Source organism: Coloeus monedula, assembly GCF_965178545.1.
Source record: "Coloeus monedula genome assembly, chromosome: 1".
Taxonomy (NCBI): Eukaryota; Metazoa; Chordata; class Aves; order Passeriformes; family Corvidae; genus Coloeus; species Coloeus monedula.
This window is the reverse complement of record NC_138781.1, coordinates 68,055,803-68,075,308: the sequence shown is the minus strand read 5'-3', so window position 1 is coordinate 68,075,308 and position 19,506 is coordinate 68,055,803. Positions and strand designations below refer to the sequence as shown.

The window sequence follows — 19,506 nt, the reverse complement described above, 5'->3', positions numbered from 1 at the left end:
CTTCATTGCTGATTCCAGTTTTCCTTCTTCCCTCTGCTTTCCCCTCTTCCACCACTTGCACCAAACCAGTGAGGAGGGAAGGCTCAGCAGTGTAAACCTGCATGCAACATTTTGGGACAACAGTTGCGACCGAGGCAGAGTAGCACCAGAGGTTGCTCACATTTATACTGCCCACACAGCACAAGGCAAAGGTGTTTGGCTGCAGACAAAATCAAGCATAAGGCTTTGGGTAGAATTTGATAAGGGTGGAGGCAGAACCATGAAGCAGGCAGATTTATCCTGTTTAGTACATTTGGGAATGGGTTGGGGGAGATTTTAAAAAGGTCTTGAAGCTGAGAAAAAGTAAAAACCATTGGGAAAAAACCAAAATGAGTTTGGAAAAGTTTTCTTTCTTTCTTTCCTCTTTACTCTTCCATACATAACATAATAAAAATGTAATTTCAAGATGGCTTCTGTTACGTTTTTGGTCAGTGGTTACTATGTGCAGGTCACAAATAAGCTGAAGGTGTAACTCAAGATGGCTTTCCACGCCAACAGATTCAGCAATCTACATAAAGTTGGGTAACATACTCCTAACTTGGAAAGAAGTGTGGCCCAGATTTACCCTTATATGTGTCCTCCAGTAGGACAAACAGCACACACCCAGTTTAAGGTCCTAGTTTCAGCACTGTTGAAAATTCAATTTTCTCCCGCATCATGGAATGATCACTCATAATCACTTTGCAATATTGGAACTCGAGTAGCACTTCATTCAACCAGAGCCTACAGCTAAGATTTGCAAAATGCTCTCAATTATAATTCCATTTCACACAGTCATAACTTTCGGAAGCATTTATATCTCAGACTGATGTTTTCCAGGATCGACCTAAGCTTGCTGCTTAAACTTTCCTTGAAAGACTGAAAGAAAAAAAGGAAGGGAAAAAACTCAAAAACAACAACAAAAAGGAGTTCTAACCTCTTTAAAAGCACCAATAGCAAAATGGCTTAAATAGGAGATCTGGCACATTATGCAGAAGCAGTGTCTAACTTCGGGGTTTTTTTTAAATTGCCTTAATTTCCCTACTTTTTAATTGCTTAGTGAGCAAGCTCATTTTAAAAAAGAGAATCTTAAATCTTCAGGTATGCATTTAATACCAAATGCTGGCACTACACAAGCCATTGGCAAAAGTCCCACTTACTTCAATGGAAATGTGATTTGGCCCTGAGAGAAGGGCTATGCATGCATGTCTACTTAAATAAGCGTGCATTTATCACCACAGATTATTTTTATATGTTTCCTGCTAGAACCAACAGATTTTTCCTCTTTGTGCACTGATGATCTCCAGCTTCTTTTCTCCATTTTGTTTTTGATTTCAAACACCGGATAGGCAGGAAATTAACTGGAGAAGGGATACATAGGATGCAAATTTGTAAGAGACCACTGTTTGTTCTGGTTATATGGCACCCAGCAGAATAGAATCCTTGCCTATTCATTAGGCTCTTAGGTGCTTAAATAATACAAATAATTAACAGTAATGCCATCTTAATGCCGAGTTAAGGTATTTCATTAAAAAGTTAACATTGTTCCAGGGGCACTAATCGAGCTGTCTTGCACATTTTCTTCTCTCTCTTGCCAATGTAAATGTAATTCATTATTCTTTTCTATTAGTATACAACCATTGCATACATTAGGCATACAAAATGTTCACTTATTGCTGCTTGAGTGATTTTAATTTTCAGATTTCCTTGCATGTTTTTGCACAGCTACAGCAACAAAGCGCTAACTCCTCATTCCTCCTTCTTAAAATTTTGTTATTTCTCTGCTGTGCCCTGCATCAGTTCACCATAAAGTCTGCAATAATTTTGTGTGCTTTTATGCATTTTCCCTCACTAACCATATGTAATATAAAATAAAGTTTAAAAAGGAGGAGGCGGGGGCAAGGAAGTGTTGTGAATTGTTTAAACAGAAAAGCGTGTCCTTTAATCCAACCAGCGCCGAGAGCTGCCTCGTGTTGGATAATGCCTCAAAGGCAAAACTCTAGCCTCAAGTTGCAACATGCAGGTCCTGTGAGCTCTTGACTCAAAACACCTCAAAAACAAAGGGGAGAACTAATAAAAATTAAAAACACAGGTTTCTTACTATGCAGTGGCTGCAAAGGCAGTAGAGATGGAGGTAGCTCATTCAATAGTTCATTTGTATGCTGCTGTTGTCATGTTTTTACAAACTATTGTCACATTTTTGTCACGTGTCATATCTGACAGCAGACCATAAACCAAGAATTCTGTTAAATAAGTGATTCTCACTCAGGCATTAGCCCTGGCAGACACCTGCTGGGAGAAATAATGAAACCTCCATTTCGCAATCAACTACATTTTACTGCCTATTCTTGACACTTAATAGTTGTTAAATGTCAGCAGGTCACTGCAAATTTGTGATTTTAAGTGTCTGAGTACCCAAACACAAGTCAGTTCTGAGATATTTTCTTTCCCCTTTGGTTAAATGTTTTTAAAGAAAGCGGGGGGGGGAGGGCGGCTGAAAATGTATTAAAGCCTGGCAGCATTGCAACCTGTTAGGAAGACATCTTTGGAAAGGTCTGAAAATATTCTGAGACAACCTTTAAAACAAGGCTATCAATATCCACAGTCGTACTACCTACAAAAATTAACAGCAGGGAAAGAACAAGATTCTGAAATCTGCAGACCAAGCAAGGTTTCACATAGGATTTTTTTTTCTCCCTGGGTCAGATAGGGAGGAAAGTGGCAATATAACGTCACCCTGGAAAGCTCTCCAACAACCTACCTGCATAGTGCCTGGCCAATGGAAAAAGAGAGAGATCCAGAGCTCTGCAGTATGAATTGAACAGGGGTCTGGTTAAGCACAAAGGCAAACGGAGCATAAAGTCGGATACGGACACTTACAAGCAGCGGCAAATTGCCAGGGAATCACAGCCCTTACCTATGAGTGGGAGTTCATCCATGGTAATGCCCTGAGATTTGAGGTGCTTCTTGATACAGGCCAGCCGCTGCACGTTGGGTCCCCAGCGCCTGCCTAGCTTGTGTATGTGCTGAATCTGTGTCACAAACCGCATTTCATCGTTTAGCTTGCACTCAGGTCTCCAGTCTGGAGGAGGAATCACCCTGCACATCCCATACTTCTCTACCTGAGCTCGGACTGACTCAATGTATATCAGTGGGTCATGAAATTCCTTGGGGGAGGGCCTAAGGATGGGAATCTCCCCCAGCATCCCCCACCCAGACTTACTACTGCCCTTTTCGTGCTTTCCCATTGAGTCTTGTGGCTTGTGCAAGGACTCCGCTTGAGAGGTAGAACGATTTTCACAGGAGGCATTTTCAGTTTTGCCATGTGCTTGTTTCCCTGGCGTACTCTTTCCAGCAGTGGCTCTTTTCGGCCTATTTCTTTCCAAACTCTTCTCTGGCACTTCCTTTCTAAGGTGTCCATTCAGCAAAGGCTTTTCTACTGCTGCCTTTTTGCTGGCAGCTTCTGCCAAGTTGACGGCCCCTTTCATTCTCTTGGTGGGCGACTGTATTTTGTCTATGTGATTCGTCTCTTCCAGCCTCCTCTTCGAATTGCGCAGCCCCTCCCTTAACTGTCTCCCCACCTCCTTAGTGCATGTCTTTTGGTTCAACTTGCCATTGACTTTTACACCATTAACAGCGGTATTGTTAGACTTGGATGCTCCAAGGGATAGCACCTGTTTGCGGGTTTTTGCATTGCTACTTTCTATTTTCCCTGAGATTGTGTGGTTGACAGGTGAACTGGGTTTGTGGTGATTTAGTTTGGTTTCCTTGACCAGTTCTTTCTTGGCTTTGGTGTATGTGACAGTTCCCTTTGTCACTGTTGCAGTGTACTTCACAGTTTTGGACGGTGAAGGTCTGACTTCTCTCATCTTTTTGGCACTGGCTGCATTTGCACTCGGAGATGACATTCGAGTGACCCCGTTGACTTTAGAAACCTGAAATGCCAGAAGTGTTGCAGGAGGAGCAGAATGAAGGAAACAGAAAACAGAAAAGTAAATTAATAATGTGACCACTCAGCCCCAATGTACCATTTGCTGGACAACCATACTCTGCAGTCCTGACTGCTGGCCCCATCATACAATCTTCATATAATGGTTTGCACGCAGGCAAGAGGGGGGACTAGGCATTTATAATAATCAAATAAAATAGAGATTTGGTTGTTTTTTGTTTTTTTTTTTAATTTACCAGAAAGCCCCCAGAAAAACCCCAGTCTTGCTTTCAGAGGGTACAAAGCCTCTGGCATTAGGAAGGGTGAGGTCCCTTGTTTGCACTACCCCCTTCCTTGTCTTCGAGAAAGCTGGTATGGTATTACAAAAAAAAGACAGTCTGATTTACAAACTGATACCTTCATTATTTCTTTTTCTGGCCCTCAAGACACACTGTCTCTCCCACCCAACTTCCTTTAAGTGCACACACATTTCACTGCTTCTTAGCTAAGTAGGGAGCATATATTATCTACTCTAACTGGAATCTGCACATTTTGCAAAAACACACACTGAGATTCAAATCAATTTACCATCTATCCGTGTATACATATAAAAAGAGATGTGGAACATATTATGCACCCAACAGATCAGCATGGCCATGAAGGATTCATACATACTAAATATTGTTGCTGAAGTCGATAATTTGAAATAAAAAAAACCATATACAGGAGTCCAATGGGGTTTTTTTTTAAAGTTTGGTATCTGGGCAATTTTGCTGACACATATTCTATTAGATCATATTGTGTCAATGCAGCTTAGCATTGCTGGACTCTGCTGCTTTCTGTCAGACATTTAAACGCAGTTACGAGACTAGAATTTGTATTTTAATCACAAGATGTGTTAAGCAATCCTCAGCTACAAAGGGAATTGAGACAGCTCAGCACTGCCAAAGCTAAACCCCGCTACTAAAAAAATGAAGTTCAAGTTCAAACCTCAAACAAATTTCAGCATTTACACGACTTTAAACATTGACTTCTCACCTCCTTAAATGACTGTGAGCACAGAAAAGCACACCCAAAAGTCAGGAACATTGATAAAAGTGCTCAAAGTGAAAGCATACAGTACAATCACCCCTTTTCAGCGCTCAGGTGAGTAACACCATTTCCTGCAGAGTTGTAATACTTTCTCCTGTGAGATTTTGAAATCCTTGCTATATCAGTAAGCAAGGCAGCTTCTCTCAAATAAATGCAAGAACTACAGTCACTTATATAATAGGGATAATATAGAATAGGGATCAAACAGAGACCAAAAATATTGTTCTGTGGTCTTGCACACAGTGACTTGTGGAAGAGGAACTGGAACTTGGAGATTCTGCATACACACACATACGCGTGTGTGTTTGTGAGTGTGTTTATGCACATTTTCTCCTTTGTACTCCAGAAGCTGGAGCAGGAGTAAAGCTCTTTTAAAAACCATCCATATTCTTGTCCTTCCTGTGCTTGCAAGGTAGAAACGCTTAAGGAAAATGCGGTTAACTGATGACATGAGTTTTCACCTTGAGCTTTTCAAAGATGTATGAGATATCATCTGGAAAGCAAACAGTTGCAAACAGAAATGCATTTACCCATTTCCCTTGAAATTTAAGCAGTGCTCTGTATTTGAAATGGATGCCTGGGTTTGACTTTTACAGCACTTTTTCATGCTGCAGAACAGACGTGGGTAGGGAGTTGCTGAGACATTACCTCTTGCCTGCAGCAGTCACAACAAGCGCTGAACACCCCTGGCTTTATAAATAGACAGGAACATTGATTACAGATTTCATCTAGACTAATAGAGAAGAATTGATTGAGAACTGGAAGGGGAAGGTAATCTGGGTGACAGTGATCATGAAATGGGTTTTTGTTTCTAAGATGTGACAACAGTAGAGAAAGGACAACAGACTTAAAAAAAAAAAAAAAAAAGAACAAAAAACCCCAGAAACAAAGCAAAAGAAAAGAAAAATCCACCTGAAAAAATCCAAACCAAAGCAATTTCCACTCAGAGAAAAGGCACAAAGCACAGGCCATTATGGCTGTTCACAAAGTTCTCTAACAACTGGAAAATTAGAAAATAATCACGGTAAAAAGTGGTAACACAATTATGTGACTAAGGGCAACTACATAGGAAAAGAAAAAGCACCCATGAAAATCAGAAAGGCCAAGGAGCTAAAGAAACTTCAGTTAGCAAGAGACTAAAACAGAAAAAAAATTACAAATACCTTAAAAATACAAGATAACAAACAATGGAAGAGATAAAGCACCACACGAGGAAGGAAAACAAATAGCCTGACTAAAGTGTTCCTGCTTCTTTTGCATTAACCTTCACCAGAAGTGCCAGTGACTGAATATTTATCAGGTATAGAACACAATCCATTTCAGCAAAAAAAGGCTAGGAAAGCAACCCCATTAAGCTAGAAGGTACCTGGATAACTTAGGGCATGGCTCCTGGAAGTAAGCTGGGGGCAGACAGAGAGTCTGCCTAATTTCAAACCCTAAAATAATTCTGGAACAAATCATCAAACAGGTAATTTGCAAACACACAAATGACAATAAAAAAATGTTAAAAACGAAACAGCAAAATCTACCCAGAGTTTTGCCAAAATAGCAAATCAAGCAAATTTAACCATCTTCCAACAGACACCTGGCTGAGCAGGTAAAGAAGCACCTCCACTTCAGTAGGATTCCATCACTGCTCCCTGGGACATTCCATCAAACTCCTGAGACACATTCCAGACATAATTACTCTAAAGTGGCTTCACAAGGGACTAAATAAAGTCATCCTCAAGAAAAGTTTTCACTGCTACAGTTTGCTACTGTCCTGAGAGGGCATTTAATGTGTCTTTCTGCAGGGACTTGGCTTAGCCTTGGTTCTACCAAGTATTTTCATTATTGTAAAATTTGGCAGTGAAACACACCTAGAAGGGGCTGTAATCACTCACAGGACAAGATCAAAACCAAAGGCAATCTTGAAGAACCTATTTCAGAACATTTCTACAGTAGGAGGAAGTGCTATTTTTAGGAAGTACAGATTATATATATGTAGAGGAAGAATAACATTTGGGGACCACAGTGAGCTGCAAATTGCAATGCCAATACAAAGCACACAAATCACTTTCTGAGACTTATTATTAAGGATGTCAAAAGCAAAGGGTGGGAGCACAGGCTTTCCTATGAAGAGCTGGACCCAGCACTGGGGCCACACTGTGAGAAAAATCTAGATAGAGGAGAAAGTCTGAACGAACACGAAGTACTCAGGTGTTTGGAAAATAAGACTGGCTGAAAAGCCAAGGGAGCTGATCTTAATTAATCTGAAAGAGATCACCATGGGATAACTCTGTAACAGTCTTCTGATACAGAAGGAGCTCCTCTGAAGAGAGACAGTAAATGCTCTTTCCTTGTTCACTGGGAAAAGCGGGAGGAAAAATTGCTTTAAATATCTACAATGATCTGAGGCACAACTACAAAAACTTGCTCATTAGTAGAGAAGGAAAACACTGGAAGAAGCTGTCAATGGACATTGTGGAGTCTCCTCTAGAGAAGGTTCTCAGAACATTTCAGGAGGTTGTAGCTGTATTACTGTGCTGTCAGACAAAATCAAGACAAAATGTCATTGTGAGCAGTCAGGTTACATGGAGGCACCTTGTCACTCCAGCCTGCCGATGACTTTTTCTAAGGAAGTTGTGACCAGAAGTCTGAAAGGCCACCTGGGGCACTCCTTCAGCAAGAGGTTGTGACACAAGGGCTGAGAACAGAACACAGGAAAGTGGTGATGGAAAAAGGCAATATCCTCACAGCTTCTCCTATTCAAACATGTCATCAGCACCACGAGCTTTAGGACAGAACCGCGAGTTCTAGATGGTAAGCACAGTATCTTGAATTTTTATTCCAGCTCATCTTGGAATACAACCATTAATCCAGCACTGCCAAGTCCACCACTAAATCCTAAGTGCCACACCAACGGGTCTTTTAAATACCTTCAGGGGTGGTGACTCAACCACTTCCCTGGGCAGCCCATTCTAATACCTGACCCCCGCCTTTTCAGCAAAGAAATTTTTCTAATACCCAATCTAAACCTACCCTGGTGCAAATTCAGGCCATTTTCTCTGGTCCTATCACTTGTTAACCAGAGGAAAAGGCCAACCCTCACCTGGCTACACCCTCCTTTCAGGCAGCTGTAGTGAGTGATAAGGTCCCTCCTGAGCCTCCTTTTCTCCAGACTAAACAACTCCAGCTCCCTCAGCTGCTCCTCATCAGACTTGTGCTCCTGACCCTTTCCCAGCCCCTTTGCCCTTCTCTGGACACGCTCCAGCACCTCGGTGTCTTTCTTGTGGAGGGGCCCAGAGCTGAGCACAGCACTCGAGATGTGGCCTCACCAGTGCTGAGTACAGGGGGACAATCACTGCCCTGGTCCTGCTGGCCAGGATGCCATTGGCTTTTTGGTCACCTGGGCACACACTGGCTCTTGTTCAGCCAGATGTCAACCAGCAACCCCAGGTTCTTTCCTGCTGGGCAGCTTTCCTGCCTCTCCGGATCCCTCTGTAGAGCCTTTCTACCCTCAGCAGATCAATGGTCCTGCCCAACTCGGTGTCATCTGTGAACTGACTGAGGGTGTCCTCAATCCCCTGGTCCAGGTCATCGATGAAGATGTTAAACAGGGCTGGCCCCAACACTGAGCCCTGGGGGACCACCATGAGTGACCAGCTGCCAACTGGATGTAATGCCATTCACCACCACTCTCTGGGCCCAGCCATATAACCAGTTTTTAACCCAGCAAACACTGCACCCATCCAAGCCACAAGCAGCCAGTTTCTCCAAGAGAATTGTGGGAGGCAGTGTTAAAGGCTTTACTGAAGTCCAGGGGGACAACATCCACAGCCTTTCATTCATCCACTAGGTGTGTCACCTAGTAGGAATAAAGTGATTGACATTAGCCTTACATGACTCAAAGTCTTGAGCCAAAGGTGAAACTGGGGATACGAATAATCTTATCTTTGCTTTTCAGCAATGTTCCCAGTTTTGCTGACATATATTTGTCTCCAAACCACTCTTTTTTCTCCTTTACTGAACACTTGCCCTGCAGTAAAACATGGTATGATATTAAATTTTGTTGTCTTTAAAAAAAAAAAAAAGAGAACCAGCACAGTCTTGCAGCAGTTGGTTTGTTAGATTTGAACTGGTCTACATACACACCTCTGCATAGCACCTAGGTTTCAGCCTCCAAAAGCATAACCAAAAGATTAACAACCTGCTAGACAGCAACCACAATGATAAGAGCAACATTAGCAACACTGACAACAGTTTTGGTCCCAAACAAATCCAAGTTATGCAACTGGTCTTGAATTCATTCATAAAAATAGTTCTGTGCTGCTAAGAGTTGTACAGAGGTAGATTACCATATTAGGCCAAGAGAGGGCCCCATTGAACTACATTTCCTTTGCTCACAAGCCCTTAAAGTAGCAAGGCTTTGGAAGATAGCAAATAAGCAAGCAAAAGAGATAAGGAACCTGTTACAAGTGCAAGGGCACACCAGATTAAGAAAGACAGAAAAACAGAAAGGGGGGAGGGGGGGGGTAAGTAAATTTCTGGTAATTTCTAGTGCTCTGCCTTTATTTTCTGTAAGACGTGACAAAACAAAAATAAACACAAATCATGCAAATGCAGTGATCAAAGAGCAAAAATATAGTGGAAGGAGGAGGAACATGTGGCTAGTACCCTGTGAAAATGAAAAAGTCAAAGACTCAGGACAACAGCAGGAAATTTAGCAGTGTCTCGTAACTGATTAAGTCTAGGGTTTTGTACAAAGCTAAGGGTTTCTGTCAGGGAAAACATATAATCCACCTTTAATTAGTTAGTCACATTTTTATTAAAATTGTAAGAAAGTTCTTATGCTACTGTGGGCTGCAGAAGAACATTTAGGTGCCTAACCACTTTTTAGGAAGTAAAAAAAAAAAAAAAGAAAACACACATAATCATCTTGATTTAAACCCCCCCCCCCCCCCCCCCCCCTTTATTTTCTGAAGCCTGGGGACCACCCTTGGTGAGGTGTCCATGTGGTGTGACTGCTGGCTGTACTGCATTGCTTTAAACTTTTCTCCACTGTGTGTTGCACAGTCGAAAACATTTAATACTCTATGAAGCCAAACCACTTGGGTTGTGGACAAAATTGTTCTACACTTGTCTTTTTCCTTTCAGAACTACCTTCTGAAGTGGCAGCAGTTAACTTTCACAAAAGTTTTAACCAACCAAACTCTGATGATACAACTTTAAAGCATTTCACACAAGTGTTCCAGTAGGTTAAAAGAACTAAGAAGTTCAACCTTACATTTTGGGAAACTTGTTCAACACAATGAGCTCATGACAGAGCATGCCACAACAAGGACCACAGGATGCTGTTAATCACAAAAAAAGAAATCCAGAAGGATGCGAAAGAAGGCAGATATTTACACTGATGCCTAGATAAGGGCAAATTGCCATAGTGGAATAAAGAACTGAAGTCTTACAGAGGTACTGACAAATAAACTGTAAATAGCCTTCAGGATCTCAAATTTGCTTCAGAATGCAGCATAAATCCGGTGGAGGCATCTCAGGAGAACTTAAACCACCACTGAAACACAGAGCATTAAAGACTCCCTCAGCAACAGCATCACTGCTTTTCTTTTTGCCATTTTTTATTTTGAAGCCTGTGTCTCAGAAATGTCATTTCAAGGCCTTGACAGCCCCCTACAAGATGGCAATTCCAGCTCCACTGAAGACCAGGTCAGCCTACTTAGGAGAAAAACTTTCAGATGTCAGCAAGCAAAGGCTGTCTCTAATTAGGCTGTTGAGAAATAATCACTGCAAAACAACCAGCCAACCAAAAAAAAAAAAAACCCCAAAACAACCAAAGCAACATCCCTCCCCACACCCCCACAAAAAAAACCCCAGGCCCCCAAAATGCCTGAGAGCAGCAAGCTTTCTGTACTGCATTGCCCTGGTGCAGGTACTCTGCTAACCCAGCCTGGGCCTGATTAAGGACAGTCACAAGCACTAAAAGACCGGTTTGCTAAACCTTCACACCCGAATTCAAGTTAGGTTGAAACAAATCCCTTGCTGAATTTTTTTGCTAGCTTTCAACCAAGTAACATGGAACTCTATAAAAATTTCTCCCACCAGGTACCTCCACTGTGAAGGAGGCAATATTTTTGGAGCGTCTTCTTTATACATAAGACAAAACATTTTTCCCAAACTCCGAGGTTTGTGCTGCCCATGTGCAAACCGAGGCACGTGAGTGCAATGTCAGCTTCTCCACAGCACCAGTGAGCCTCTGAGATAAGCCACACAGACCAGCTCCTTCTTCCATGTGCTGCCAGCCTTGGCACTGTCAGCACGGAGTGCCAGTCAGAAAGGTTTCATAAACAGCAATATGAACTTTACTCTTTCATATGAATATACCAGATAATAAAAATACATGTTTATCATACCGATATCATAATTTTATAAGCTTTATCATACTGACTTCCCATGTATATGTACACTTTTATTTTCTTTTCTTTCTTTCTATCGCTGAAAATTAACTCCCTGCTGCTCCAGAGCATGCTTTTGAGGATTGCCACATTCGATCTACACCAAGCAGTGAAAAAACAAGCTTAGAACCTTAACAGCCTGTGTTTCCTGTGTGTCCACAGTACAGTACAACTCATTACCTGTTTCCTTAAGTCCTGAGCCGATCTATGAAGAGTGTGGTGGTTGTTAGCCGTGAGCCCTTTCGTAGAGGAGCCAGTGTTTGTAGCAGGATGGTGATTAGCAGCAGCCTGGTCTTTTCGACTCTCAGCCTTATGTTCGCTGTTCCTCTCCTTCCCTGGGGTGGCCTCTTTGCTTTTGTGTTTCTGAGCGGGTTCTTTCTCCTTCGATGATTTGCTGGACCCATTGAAAACTGAGAAGAGAGAAAATCAGGTTATTAAGGAAAAAAAAGAAAAGAAAAAGTATGCAAGACCAAACACTTCATTCAAAAGACCACAATTCTCTCTGCTCTCAGTCTTGGATATTTAGTGAATGCCTTCTTACATCTAAAGTTAAATCAACACAGAAATAGAAGCACTATTTTGCATATTTCTTTAAATGAACAGATTTACTAAAGTATTTCCTCTTCTTGTTAGCACACATTATCTTCAATATCCAAATTAAAACATATAAGGTATATTACTGTTTTGACTGATCTATATTTAGAATTATGAGTTTGATTTTTATTTATGACAGTTTTAATTATCCTTCTTTGCTCTTGCACTGAGGGAATTCTAAACATAACCTAAACAGAAAAAAGATTTATTTTTATACCAATGTAACAGAAAGGAAATGTTCCATGAAAAAGCATGTTTTGTTTTCATCAATACCCAAACTGCTGAATCAAACTGACAGCAGTTTGCCTATAGCAGGAAAGCTGCAAATAGAAAAAGGTACTTCTGCAGAGAAAGGAAAATACTAAAACCATTTTGGAACATGCAACATGAAGTAACACTGGGACATATGCTGAGGACTGTAGCCTTTTAATGAAGTAAAGGGATAAGAAAGCGTGGAACAGAAACCTTTATTTTTTGTACAATAAATATTATGCAAATATATAGAAGCAAGTTTTGTTCCTGTCTCTCTACTGAATTTGTTTAAGAACAGTCGCTGCTCTTCTGTTGTCAGGGAACATGAAAAGCTGAAGCTAAAACAAACAAACACAAAAATCACATCCCATTTCTCGGCTTGTTAATCAGAAATGCGCTGAACTCATGTCAGTGATGCCCCCTCTTCAGCGGACAACTTGACAGAGGTCCACAAGGCTTATGATCCAACATTGACAATGGCAAGTGCCCTCCTGCCTTTTACTCTTGATTTCTACCCATTTTTTTTTTGACATGGTTTAGGAAAGGATGCAAACAAGAAACTTCATAAATACTTAATAGCACGACTATGTGAAAATCTTATTTATTGCACACAACATACACCATCTGTTTGGGAATAGTAACTAAATGCATGAGGTTACTGTTTTCTTGTGAAATGAAGGCCTTCTTTTGTCACTAAAGGTGATATTCCTACAAGACATACCTTCTTATTTAAGTTGTGAAGCTTAGCAGTCCCTACAGATGTCCTGCAGTATTACAGTAGGAGCAGCAGCAGTAAGAGTAGCAATAAAAACCCAACAATCCTGCTGGACAGAAGAGGGGCAGCTAAGCTGCTTTTGACTAGACCCTACCTCCAAACCTTCCCAAACAGTAATCCAGCTTCCTGCAGCACCTTCAACAGCCAGAACCCCAGCAAACTATTGACAGATTTGATTTTCAGGTCACTTATCATATTCAGTCAGTCATAAGTGTTGAAGCAGATTACATTCAAAATAAAAAACTGCCAATTGCTTTTCCTCCTCTCTTCCTTCTCACTTGCATTAAATGGAGTAAGAATGAGAGAAAAGCTGTCAGCAGTGAAGTCACCGCAAATTTCCCCGTGGTTCTGTCACTCCTGAGCTCAGGAGCAACTGGTGCTGCCCCAGCCAGCCAAGGATCTCTCAGTGATTTCAGCGAAAATCGCGTAACCCTTTGTGTCTCATTTCCAGTGATGAAACTGATAATAACTGCCAACCCCTCTCAGGAAGTTCATGTCAATACATTCATCCTCCTTCGTAAGGAATTCTCACATCACATGGAAGGCGCTAGAGATGCACAAAGCACGACTGTTTTTAGTAAGACACAGCACAAACCACCAATGGCAGCTTTGTTAACATGTATTTTATCATTTAGAGTGATATCTTTCTTTGGAGGGAACAAATTGTATATACTGATCTGCTCCTACGGAAACATTCAAGTCAGAGAGATTAATTTTCTGTAATCAGTTGCCACTTTAAAAACCGAAGATTACTAAAACAGAAAACACAGCCAAAAAGCCAAATTGTGCACTTCTCTGGTTCACAAAAAAAAAAAAAAAAAAAAAAAAAAAAAAAAAAAAAAAAAAAAAAGGCAAAAAAAAAAAGGCAAACATGAGACAAGGTATATTTTATATGCAACAGCTCATTAAATTTAAGTGTCGTGGGAACCCTGCCAGTTTTACCCTCTGAGTAATTATCTTTTGTCTTAATTTGTAAGATTCTTGAAAGGGGGAAGAGAGAAATAGGAGGAAAAAAATGTTCAGTCTCACAGGAAAAGCTTAAAAAGCTTAAGTCTGAAAACACAACAAAGGGAGATGTAGATGCAAAACAGTTTTTGCCATGCTGTCTCTCATTAAACATTGGATGGTATCAGTTTCTATAAAAATCAGTATTTGTTTCTTCCAACACCTAGATTACTCTTATACCCAGCTACTTTATATCCAGCTATAAAACCTTTCCGCAATAGTAAGTTCTAAAAAGTTCACAGACATACTATGTGAAAAACTATCAAAATGTTAAGTTGATTAATTACAAAATGCTAGCACAAGCCAAGCATTTAAGGGGGAAAAAAAATCCCTGAGACTATGATTTTCCTCCCATCTCACTAAAAATGTCGAAATAAGTTATTCAGATAATAAATAAGTTATTTAGTACAATAGAGTTAGATTAAACTCTGGCCCCAACAGCTAGTAAGACAGTTCAAAGAAAAAATGTATCACCAAAAAATGACCAAAAACCCCTTCAAAAAATTTTGTTGAAGAGTAACAGAAAATAAGCCAGCAACACCCACTTCTAAAAGGAAAGAAAACAATAACCCCCAAACACTCTGCATCAAGTATTACTGAGACCAAATCTGATTAAACAATGAAATGATTACTAATTCTTTTGTGTCTTCTTATGCAGCAAATTGCCTTCTCCTTCATGTCTGCCAGCTCTTAAATATTTCTGAGGCACTCAGAAAATCAGGTAAGGTGTACGTTGTGCTTTACTAACCCCAGACAGATGTGTTCCACGACAATCTCCCACATTAGAGGTTAGTCTGACATGCCAATATCCAATGTTTTGTTCCCAGTCACTTTAATTCCTTGCTGAAGAGTAGTCAGTAAAAGTTTCACCCTTGAAGCAATAATTTCATCAAAAGATAGAAAGACAAAATACCAACTCCAACCAACACTAGTGATGAAGCTTGCATTCCCAAAGCAGAAATATGTAGTCTTGAATTATGATTATTTTATGCTACCTTAACCAACTCTGTATTTCCAGAACAGCTTTTAGTTAAAGGTAAGAAGTGCTATTAACAAATAATTAAAAGTGTAAGTAAATTATTAGCGATCAGACACTCCAAATAGAGTAAATGGGTATCATTATACCCGTATCCATCTGAATGCTTATTCTCAAAATGCTGTGTCCTCCAAAGCTATTATTATTATTAAACTGAAACAGTAAGAGTCCCACAGTGAAATACTTGTGGGTCTTTTGGTTAGCAGTGATGATCAAACGCAAAGAAACTGAACCACTATATTCAAAACTCATGAGCACTGGGGGTTTTTAAACCACTGATATAATTTATGGCAGCAGAGCAAAACCTTATGGCAGGCGTGATCCCCATGCCCGCATCACAGTGCTCTCTGCATCAGGGGAACTAGACCCCGGGCACCAATATTCACTCAGGATCCCATACAGGGACTTCGGGGTATCTCACTCGAAACTATGATAAAAAATCCCTACACAAACCAATGCAAACTGTGCAAATTGTGCCTGTATTAGGTGCAGCTATAATAATGCCTAAAAAATTTTTGGTCAAGTAAAGACACAGATGTGCTCAATTACTACAGATTAACTAAGCATTTTCTACAGGAATTGACACTGTAGTGGGCGATAAACATTATGTGTTTTCAGCAATTTTCAGAAGTATTCCTACAAATTAATTTGCACACAAACATTTCACAGGATACAGTCAGCCAGCCATTCAGAAGCTAATTTATATTATGTACAATAATCAGCCTTTCACTGTGGAAGCAGCAGAATTAGTGAACTGGGTTCAGTCAGCTATTGACTCCATGGGCAAAGCTTTGTTTCCCAAGCCCTCCTGGAGATTATTCCTGCACCTGATATGCTTTATAGTTGAGGTAACTGGGGAGGTTTAATATGGACTGCAGAGTACTGAACCCTTTTGCTGTGTGCCAGTGTCTGGGAGACGAAAGCATGGAACATACACATATATATGTGCTGCATGTTGCAGAGCTTGTACTGCATAAAGCAAGTGACTGTGCATTCATAAAATCATCCAAAAAAAAAGACGGGAGATAGAAGTGAAAGGGAGAAGTTTTGTTTTGAGAAGGAGAAAAGGGAACCTTGCCAATATTGTGAACCCGAGCCAGCTATTCCAATGCAAACCTCATGTTGTTACATAGATCATGTTTGGGAAGAGATGTAGTATTAATCAACTTTCTGGCATGGAGTATCCATTACTGTACAAAAACATTCTTGCTCTGGCTTTAATTCAGTTCTAAGTCACTGTGAAAACATTTATGTGGCTCTAAAACTGCGTTAAAGGACCCAGGCAATAATTCTTTTCCCCTCCCAGAGGAACTAAAACAACCTTCTACTTCCACAAAACACAGTATTTTAATACTGCCAATTGTTTTCCTTAAATGTTGGGTATGTTCTGACTTCCATAAATCATTCCCAGGGATAGAAGCTGTCTTCTGGAACCCCCCAACATGCTCTGCCTACTCAGAGTCAGGAGCAAAGAGGTACTTCAGAAGAAAAGGCCAGCACCACACCATATGAAAACATGTCGTATTGCTGTTTCCACACTTCCCTATCCCTAATGCAACACCACTCAATTTCTCAGTGGACAACACCACATGAAAATTTCCATAGCTGCATGCTAGCAGGAGTCAAACAGGAGAGCCACGGCAGAGAGGTAACACTGAATTAGTTTCTGACACCATCAATAACACGGCTCAAACCCTGCGCGCACAGGAATATATTGGGCCACAGGGAGAAGCGTTATTGGTATGAGACACTGTGCCACCGTTTGCAAAAATTCAATACCAAGTGTCTCATCTCAGCACAAATTCATTACTCTCACCTAACCATTACGACACAAACAGCATCAAAAGGGTCACTCACTAAGCAGCAAGTCCATACAAGAAGTATCTGTCTGTTATCACGAGTCTCGCACCAGGATAACAATTCAATTTTTTTTTTGAGCAACTTCCAGCTCCCCTATTCTTCTCCACAGGTCGTACATCTAGCTACTGAAAATCCGCAAATCCCCAAATGTGTTGTGCCTGATTTGCATATTTAAATATGCAAATTACTGCAAAACGGGTAATTTTCGTGTTACATATTTTTGCAGAAAAATTAAATGTGCAAAAATGTTTATTGCAACAATTACTGGTTCCATGGTCTTTCAACAAAAGGCTGTAAATCACCAAAATAATTGCCTACCCATTAACTATTGCAGCACTCTGCCTGAAATTTTCTCATTCTGCAAAAAATATTTTTCTTCTAAATGTTTACCTCTTCAGGATTAGTTTCACTAAAAATGATGCATAAGCCTCAGACTCTGTCTCATGTACCCACCCACAAATACCAAATTTAGTTAAAACCAAAACTAAATAAAGAACTTCAACCATAAATCAGAATTTTCTGACAACACACTCAAACAGTAATGTATGTAAAAGATGTGCCACTCAAGCCCAAGATACACAAACACTGCACTGAACTACACCCTGAAATAAGAAAAAAGCCATCTACGATCTTTTCCTGCATCATCTTTGTACTGTTACACATGTAAGGAAATTACTCTGCTAAATTATCCATTGCAAATTGAGAAGCGAAATGTTCTTCTGCGTTTCTGGTAAGCGAGTAAGACAGCACTGAAGCAGGGTATAGTGTTTCTAGCAATGCTTGCTTTCTGTGCACTACTGCCAGGTCTGTTTTGACATTTGAGCCTCAAGAGAGGAAAAAAAAGAAGCATTCATACAATTTTCTCCCCTGCTCATTTCAGGCAAAAGGCATGCAGAGCAATTTTTATCTCATGTTAACAAAACACAGCATGAACCAGTAAACATTTCTGACCCTGTAGGTTTGCTGGCACACTGGAGCTGGTTTGCTCCAGCTAAGGACACCAGACTCACCCTCCATGAAGAAATCTGGTTACAAGCAATGATGGTTAATTCTGTTTTCCTAAAAGTAAATTAGAACTTAATTGTCTGTCTCTGGCATCCAGAGACAAACAAGACATTCCCAGGTGTGCTGGCCCAGATGTGCACTCCTCTCTGCCTTTGAGCTGCTGTGCTGGTGTGAGAAATATATAATTTTCCAATCATTCTTCCTGAGAAAATTAGCCAACTATTATTAGAGGAACTGTAGCCTGCTGCATGCAACGTCGAAGCTGTCTACACAACTGTATCTGTGTGTGCTGCTCTGCCTGAGGCACTTTTCCAAGCCACAAGCCCTTTCAAGTAGAGTAATGCCTATCCTCTTTTGCTCCTGAGATGGGACCGATAACCCAACAACTCTCCAGCTCCACCTTCCAGCTCTCTATCACAGCCTGCCTAGCAAAATACTTGGCACCTACAAACACTTTTTTCAGGAGCCTGAAGAGAAAACCTTCCATTGTGCTGCAGAATGAAATCAAACTAGGATTTATTTAGTTGCGGGGAATTCAAAGAATTAAAGTTTACAGGAACAGAGACTTAAGCCTACCCTCTTACCTACAACTTGGAATTTCCTCTGAGCAGCAGAGAGATGCAATTTAGACCCAATACCTCCCTGGAAAGACTTGCGCACTCCCTTTTACACACTCCCATGAGCGCAGGGGATAAACACTTCTGCCAAACATTTCACTTTGCTCTTTTAGAGCTAGATGAGTGTGCAGCACATCAGCAGTACTATGAAAGGAGGGTGAAAAGGCACGGGTAACAATTTGATGCTCTAAATGTATCTGTGTAAGCAGTAAGATTGGAAGGCAACAAGTCAGTTGAGCTAATTACTTCATCTTGTGCAGCAAGCTATGCCACGTGCTATACGTGCTTCCCATTCACACTCAGGCGTTCTCGATTGAGTTAGCTGTCCAAAAGGTGGCTCAACAGGCTCAGTTATAACAAACAGTTTGGTGTGCAACCTTAATAATGCCCCATATTGGCATCAGAAGAGGATATTGACAAATGACTTTGCCCAGAAAAGTTGTTCTGGCCCCCACTGAGTAGAAAGCAATCATTTGACACTGTCTAATGACATTAATCAAGCTTTGAACCTTTGTTGTTGGATGTCATAGCAAATGCTTAGCATTTTCAGGTCCAAAGTGCTTGACTACACATTGTATATTAAAAACAAAAGACTTTAATTCATTAAAAATAGACTCTCACGCTAGATTAAATTCATTTGCTGCACCCGTCCCTGGTCTGCCTTTGTGTGTGGTCTCATTTAAAACAGACACACATGAACCAGAACCTACTTTATTCACATGAAACAAAAATACTATTGGCTGTCAACCAACATAACAGACACTGAAGAATGGGAATACCCCTGGGTAAGGAAATTTTAATTAAAAAAAATAAAAAAGAGAGAAGAAGAAAAAAAGAAATTACAATGATGAAGAAGAAGCAGCTGCCTTCTCTGGGAA

The 19,506-nt window shown here is 40.6% G+C and overlaps 1 protein-coding gene across 1 annotated transcript in view; it reads right to left on the bottom strand.

Annotated features, from left to right (window-relative positions):
* Nucleotides 1-19,506, bottom strand: part of JARID2 (jumonji and AT-rich interaction domain containing 2) — a 213,779-nt gene that overhangs the window by 25,987 nt on the left and 168,286 nt on the right. The window contains exons 6-7 of the mRNA XM_082284973.1: nt 11,665-11,894; nt 2,936-3,953 (exon numbers count right to left, since the gene is read on the bottom strand). Coding sequence (XP_082141099.1) covers nt 2,936-3,953; nt 11,665-11,894 — 1,248 coding nt within the window. The remainder of the gene's footprint in view (nt 1-2,935; nt 3,954-11,664; nt 11,895-19,506) is intronic.